Raw genomic sequence first — 7,933 nt, 5'->3', positions numbered from 1 at the left:
AAGTCTATTGTTTGAACAAGATACATAGTCACAGCAACACATTTGGTTCATTATTCATAAAGAAACATTTATTAAGCCTTTATTATGGTGCTATGCACTATGCAAACAATGCCAAAAAAAACAAACAAACAAACCCAAAACAAAAGGCAATCCCTGCCCTCGAGGAGTTTACAATATAACTGATCTAATGAGAAGGGAGGAAGTTGGGGGGTAGGGAGCAGAGAAAGTGGACCACTGGAAACACTGAAATTCAGCAAGTTGGAAGAACTGTCAAGTAGGGAATGAAGATATCCAGAATGGAGATTCCGGAAGGTATTACCAGTCAGAGAAGGGAGCTGGAATAGCAGAGGAATGACCCAGGCTGAGAAGGCTGCAGGGGACAATGAATATTCCAGAACAAGGTGACCATAGAAATCCTACAAGTCAGAAAGACAGGAGTGTATTAAAGATATCCATTATACAGGCACAGCAGAGGGATGATCCAGAGTGAAAAGGCTGAAGGGAATAATGAACACTTCAGGGTGAGAATGCAGATAAGGTGAAAAGTCAGAAGTATTAGAAAGAAGGAAAGAGGGCAATAATGGCCTACATGGCAGGCAAACTAGCCTGACTTAGAAGGGGATGATAAAAGGCAGCATGGGCTAGAGCTGTTACTCCACCATCCAGGTCCTCTCAGAGACAAATGGAGCTAGTTTAGGATCCAGAACCCTGAGAATAGCAGAGTCCCTCAGACCACTAAGTTGTTTCTGACCACTATCCAGAGGAGCAACCCTTGCAGAGTTGAGACCTAGCAGCTGCCTCCCCAGGTTCTATAGCTACCCTTCTCAGTAACCATAGCTATGAAAGACCCCGCAAAGAAAGGACTTGCCCCCTGTAAGAAATAAAATATCTTACTCTATTCCACTTAGTCCATCTCCATTGACTCCCTGATGAATGCAGAAAAAATTTATTTTACCTTTTTGCAAGAATGGGTGCCTAGATGAATAGACACTTTGGGGACTCCAAAGACAGCATCTATTTCCTATCCTGAAGCACAAGTCTCTTCCCTGATTCCCCATTAATTGGATGTTACAGAAATTATATGTCATGAATCTCCACCTCTCATTACATGGCCAATGTCAACTCCCAAAGAGCTTACATTCTAAAACGGGGAAGGTAACTGAAGAGGGCTAGGGGCAAAGAACAAAAGGTTTTTTCCTAATCACGGGCTGCCACCACCCCCTGATTACTAAAGTCAGTCCCTGCCCCCAGGAGTTTACATTCTTTGGTATGAAGATAAACTCCACCCTTGATTATTCCACATTGATTTCAGTTTTCTAATTTAAGTTTCATTTCTCCAATTTAGTTTTCATAACTGTGGAAAACAAATATCCATTTCTTACACCCCAAAGTCCTTGGTAGTCAAAGTCAATATCAAAAACAGAGTTTTATTAATGGAAATGACATTAAAGAATTTGCATGGCTATCTGATTGGCCACTACAACTTTTTATCTGGGCTCTATATCTGCTGCCCTGCCTGGTTTCTTGTACACAGAACAAAATGCACCTCCCAGGATAAATCCATCACTTCTAAAATTACGACTGTGTGGTAAGGGTCACTGCTCCCCCCTCCCCCCCCCTTCAATTATTCAATTAGAGACTTGTCTTAGGAGAGGTAAAAAAGGAATTTATTGCTTTCTTCTGAGAAAGAACATACCCAGTGTCCACCAAAGTGGTCAGCAAGGGAGTGCAAAGATGAGCAGTTCTTAGCAAGTTTATATAGATGCTAAAGTGGGGTCCCCACCCATCCCTGGCTCTTGCTCAGATTGGCCGGGCTTCAACTGGGTCTTCCCAGTTGAAGGACTCCTGGGAGTCCTGAGAGAGAGCAAGGTCCTGCAAGGACTTGCAGACTTGCCTGATTGAGTCACAAGGGGAGGTATGATGCAAGAATGTGAATGTACTCAGAGGGCTTCAACTGTGGAAAGCCAGAGGCAAAGAACAAAAGATTTCTTTAAAATCAGAGTGCACCACCCCCAATCACAAAACCAAGTCCCTGTCTTTAAGGAGCTTACATCCTTACTTTCTTTTGGGGAGAGATAACCTCACCCCTGACTGCCCTCTTGTTGAGGTGTGAGAAATGAGGGGTGAGAGATCCCCAGGCAGGTTCTTGGGAAAGAATTCTCGCAGTCCTGCTTATTTGTGTTGTCTTCCCTTTTACTTTGTAAGCTTCTTGAGAGCAAGAACTATCTTTTTATTAACTGTATCCCCAGCACTTAGTACACTGACTGACACTTAATAGGTGTGTAATGAATACTTACTGAATTATTAGATTATCTGAATAACACCTTTTGTTAGTTAACAACTCACTTAGTGAGGTTAGTGAGCTCCTAGCAAGAAGGAACTGTCCTTTCCTTTTTTATGTGTTTCTCCTGCTTTGCCTGTAGTAAGTGCCTTTTCATTTATGCATTCATTGTTAGTAGAAATGCACATTGGTCTTAATTCCTTTATGAAAATGAGATTCGAGAGACACTTATGATTTGATAAGGACACCTTGACACAAATAAATGTGATTTAAAATATTTGACAAATTGAGGTAGACTTGAGATGGATCTGATATATTACATGCCAGCTAGTGATTGGCAGCACTATCTCTAAATATCTCTAAAGCACAAGTCAAAGCTTGTAGTGTTGTACCACAGTTTCCTTTTATTGTCCTGCCTCAGTTCCCTAATTGTCCTGCCTCAGTTTCCCTCAATTGTTCTGCCTCAGTTCCCCTGGTTGTGATCCTCCTGTCCTGATCATTAGAACTGATATAATTTAGGGCTGGCTACTCTAAGGTTATAAATTGTAAATGTGTAAACTCAGGATAAGTTCAGACTTTCTGGCTCCTAAAATCCTCCTGGTTTATCTGAATTAATGGTTTTCATGCCCCCACCCTGTCAGATTGATGGTCCTTTCTGGCTCTCAGTGCTCTGACTCTGCCCCTGCCTCTGTCTACCCTGGTAACTCAGAGCCACGTGTATATATATTTCATGGGAACCTCACCATGGTGCTAGATTCTTTGAGGCAAAAGTCTGATTCAGCAAAATCCTTTTGGTCCCAGAAAAATCTCTCCCTCTCAGAAATCCAAATAAAATATTAAAATCTCTCTAATCTTTATTTTGCCTCAGTTTCTCCAGCATGACAGTAGATGACACTCAGAATGGTTTCAGGTACAATTTCTCCATTAAATAAAAACCTGGGTAAATAGGTAAAAGATTTCTCCCTAGCCATTTTAAAGAAATATGTACTAATTACTTCTTTATAAGTATAGGGAATTAATTCATTAGTGGAAGGTCTGCACACATCAAAGCGTATATATTTAGATGGTACCCGGAATGGCTTCAAATGCAATTCCTTCATTAAATAAAACTCTGGGTAAATAGGTAAACAGTTTGTCCCTAGCTATTCTAAAGAAATGTGTACTAATTATTTCTTCAGAAGCATAGGGAAGGGGTCAGCTAATTGGTGTAGTGGTTAGAGCACCAGTCCTGAAGTCAAGAGGACCTGAGTTCAAATTAGAGCTGTTGAGGCAGAAGATACCCCAACAATATTAAAATCCTTAGGTTGGTGGAGTGGGTGTGGTGAAAGAATTCATTAACTCCATTTGTCTCCAAAGATTTATTATGATGCTTCACAGCTGGCTAAGTTCCAAGGGAATTTTGCAAAGAATCAGGAGCAAGAAAATAATTTTATAGGAAAGAAACAAAGATCAGGTTCTTCAAGTCACTGATATGCTCATTTTATGCTTAGAGGTAAAACTGAGGAGTGATAGGGATTGGGTTGCAGCAATTATTGAATTCTGTGGTATAGAGGTGGGGTTGCACCCCACTGTTGATTTCTAGGCCTACTACTGAATCCTCAGAAACTTAAGTTATTACTAATCAAGAGATTGTTATCTGATAGCCAGTATTCTCCTTGGCACTTCCAAGGCCAGGTAGCTTTAGGGTTATTGTTACATCCTCTCTAGAAGCAATACCACATCAGGGTCATGGTTCAAGGGCGCCCATTACCCTACTTTTAACCAGTGTGAAATGAAGCAGGGACCTTGGGGACAGAGGAAGGAAAAGAGGCTGGGAGGCACAGAACTGGAGAGTTCTATAGCATGTGTACCCACAAATGGCTGTTTCTAGTCTACTTGAAGGCATCCACCTCCCAACCACTATTTCCTCAGGCAGCCTATTCTTGTAGTTTGGATTACCTCTAATGTGTTGTTTTTTTTTTTTTTAATTAAGGCTTGTTGGGGGTCCCCAGCTATTGCAGAGTTGCTGACACCAGCTGGAGTCTGAGCACTTACCCAATTATCATGGCCTCTACGACCTTCGGAGATGGACGGAGATGGACATCTCCCTCTCCAGTTATGACAGAGTAGTTCTGACACCCTTTATGAGATTAAAGAAGCTTTATTGCTTGGTTACATCATCTTGTCTCTCCTCCTGCTTCCTTTCTCTCCTGCTTCCCTGTACCCCTGCATCTCTGCTTCCCTCTTCCCTGCTTCCTCGCTTCCTTCATCCTTGTTTCCCTGCTTCCTTCATCCTTACTTCCCTGCTTCCTTCATCCTTACTTCCCTGCTTCCTTCATCCTTGCTTCCCTGCTTCCTTACTTCCCTCTTCTCTCTCCCTCTGCTGTCCTGTTCTTATTTCCCTCTCATCTCCCCTGCCAATGTACCCCAACAAGAAGTATGTGTATAGCTTGTGTATCCAGGAGCCTCACTCCTGAGATGGTGGGGGCGATCTCGATTTAGTGCCTGCTCAATGACTGTCCTGATGTGTCTACAGGATGTGTATCTCTCCCTCCCCCCCACCTGTGGCCAATGAGACAGAACTCACACCGGAAGCCTTAAAATCTATTCCCAAGAGTGAGCTGACTGAGATTCAACCAGCCAAAGACTACAAGGGTCAAGTTTACACAAGACTCGTCTTTGCACAGACTTGTTGCCTATGCAAATGGGGCATTGTGTGTCTAAGGTACACCATGAAGGGTCTCAAGATTAATGCAGACTCTTCTTGTTCTGTTTCCTAGCATTCTTAGTGCTAGGTACCCTAGCAAAGGCTTTTTTATTTTCAAAACATATGCATAGACAATTTTTAACATTCATCCTTGCATAACCTTGCGTTACAAAATTTTTCCTTTCCTTTCTTCCACCTCTCTCCCCTAAATGTCAAGTAATCCAATACACGTCAAACATATGCAATTCTTGTGCAATTCTTCTAAACGTATTTCCACAATTATCTTGCTTCACAAGAAAAATCAGATCAAAAAGGAAAAAAGTGAGAAAGAAAACAAAATGCAAGTACACAACAACAAAAAGAGTAAAAATATTATGTTGTGATCCACACTCAGTTGTAGATGCTGTAGAGCCTCCTCCATCAGAATTGATCATCGTATTGATTACCCCTAATTGCCAGGCTTCTTATCAAGCCTACATTTATTTCTTGATTTTTGCTCTCTACTTGATTTTGCCCTGTTTTTACCAACAAGCACAAGAGGAATCTCTCTTCTAGGCTCACTCCTTCCATTACCAGACCTCATCTAACCCATAATTTTGCCTAGGGTCTCTGCAGGCCCGCACCCCATTGGTGGCCTTCGAAAAAGGGCCTGAGAAGGCGATAGACTCTGAAGATTTGAAGGATCAGTATAGAGAAGGACAAAACAAGATAGATAAAAAACACACTTTAAAGTACATACAATGTGGGAAGGAAACTGAAAAGTAAATCAGGCTACATGGATGAAGCCTGATTTTCCCCTTCTTCCTTCATGTGGGGAGGGAGAAGAAAGGACAAAGGGAAACAATAGCCAGTGAATCTTCCCAGAGCCGAGTAGCGCCTCCCTACCGACTTTCCTCAGGTTCCCCATGCCCCTCCTCTTGGGGGCGGGTTTCTAGGGGCGCGCGCTTCCTCCTCCTCTCCACCTCATCCCTCTCTTCCCTGGCCGCCCTTCCTCTCCTCTGGAAGCGGGTCTCCGGACTGGCCGGGATGAGCCTGTGGCCGGCAGAGCTGAGCAGCCCGGCGGCGGCCGGCTCGCTGCTCCTGTGCGCCGCGCAGCTGGCGGCGGGCTACGCGCTGGGCAGCCGGCTGGGCCGCGGGGCGAGCTCCACCGACCGCTGGGCGCTGATCTGGCTCTGCTACGACGCCCTGGTGCATTTCACGCTGGTAAGTGTGTAGAGCCCTGCAGCCTTCGGTCTCGGTCCCTTCTTCCTTCCCGGACCGGGCTTCCTTGGCGCGCCGGGGGATGCTCCTGCGCCGAGACCTAAATCATGCCTTCCGGTGGATGGAGGCCAGAACCCCTTGCCGTGAGCCCGCGGCTTTGACCGAGGCCGGAGTTCGGGGCTTCCTACAACAGTGAGGTTCTTTCCCCCCGAGACTTGGACTCTGCCAGCCCAGGAGGCCTGTCCACTGCACCCACATTTGGGCATCAGAGTGTGTGTAGCAGAGAAAGCCCCCGAGTGCCGAAGTGTTCTGGGTTGTAATCCCTCTTCTGATACTTGCTGATCAGTGCTCTGCAGGACAGACTCTAATTTGCGTGTGTTGCAGAACAGTAATTTGCATTACTGTTGGGAGTTACTAGGATTCAAGATCAGGAAAATCTTAATCAAGAAAAAAAAAAGTAGGGGGAATGACCTGGCCTTTAGGAAAATGACTTTGGTAGTTATGTGGAGCACTAATGGGAGAGAAGAAACGCCATAGGAAGCACAATGAGGAGACTATTGCAATAGTCCAGATGCAAAGTGATGAGGTGTGAACTGGAGAGTGGTGAGAAAAATGACTTGTGAGGTAGACCTGACAAAATTTAGCAACTGATTGGATATGTGAATGGAGAAGTTAAAGATATTAAATTAGGAGATCCTGGGTCACTATATAGATGGTGGTGTAAGAAATAAAATATCTTACCAAGAACTCCACCCATTCACTGATGAATGTAGGGAAGATTTATATTACATCTTTGCAAGAATGGGTGCCTAAGTGAGTAGGTACACCTTCGAAACTCCAAAAGCAGTATTTTATTTCTTATTCTGAAGCATAAATCCCTCCCCTGATTCCTCATTAATTGGATGATACCGAAATTAGCACAACGTGAAAGGCCCCCTCTCATTACATAGCCAAGCCCTGCTCCCAAGGAACTTACATTGTTTTGGGGGAAGATAAATTCCAACCTTGATCATCCCTTGATGTCCATGTGAATTTCAATTTTCTAATTTAATTTTCATAACTGGAAACCCAAAATGCCTATCCATTTCTCACAATGGTAACCGCCTTAGTAGTAGGGACATCTGGAAAAGGTGTAGTCTTGGGGAGAAAATATAAGGTAATGATATCTGCCATAAAGGTCCCAATTATTTTCTCCTGACATTTTCCTCGAATCACAAAATACCAACAAAAAAAAAAAAAAATGAAAGATGAGAGGAAGAGATGGAAATGTGAATGGGGATCTTGGATTTTATATAGGCATAGGATCGCAGAAGTTAGAGGACTTTAGAGGCCACTTGATCTAATATTTGGTCACTGATTCTAGAGGAATAAGTATTGGCTTTTAATCTCTCTCTTCTTATCTGTATGACATTGGGGCAGGACAATTCATCTCTCTTGAGTTAATTTCTTCTTCTCCAAAACAGGTTAGAATAAATGATTATTATAACCCTTTCCACCTTTATACTGATTTCTTAATAAATTACTAATTAGGGATGAAAACTCAATTCTGATAAATCCAATGTTCTTTGAGAGGATATATATATATATATATACATATATATGTGTTAAGAAGTAAAAGTGATGTAAACAAATATGTATACAAACATATGTAGACATGTTACTTCATAACACAGCCCTCCCTAATCCAGAAAACCATCCTTTAAAACAAAGATTAGAAAAGAAAGAGGGGAAATTGAATAAGCTTCCAAAGGGAAAAAAACAAAACA

General features: G+C 42.9%; 1 protein-coding gene across 1 annotated transcript in view; it reads left to right on the top strand.

The window, feature by feature from the left end:
* The first annotated feature begins 5,896 nt into the window (after positions 1-5,896).
* EBPL (EBP like) overlaps positions 5,897-7,933 on the top strand; it is a 36,036-nt gene continuing 33,999 nt past the window's right edge. Inside the window, exon 1 of the mRNA XM_031961950.1 lies at positions 5,897-6,170. Within this exon, the coding sequence (XP_031817810.1) occupies positions 5,994-6,170 (177 nt within the window). The 5' untranslated portion in view covers positions 5,897-5,993. The remainder of the gene's footprint in view (positions 6,171-7,933) is intronic.

The sequence above is a fragment of the Sarcophilus harrisii genome, chromosome 3 (assembly GCF_902635505.1).
Source record: "Sarcophilus harrisii chromosome 3, mSarHar1.11, whole genome shotgun sequence".
NCBI classification, from domain to species: domain Eukaryota; kingdom Metazoa; phylum Chordata; class Mammalia; order Dasyuromorphia; family Dasyuridae; genus Sarcophilus; species Sarcophilus harrisii.
The sequence above is the reverse complement of the archived record's forward strand: the minus strand, read 5'-3'. Positions and strand labels throughout refer to the sequence as shown.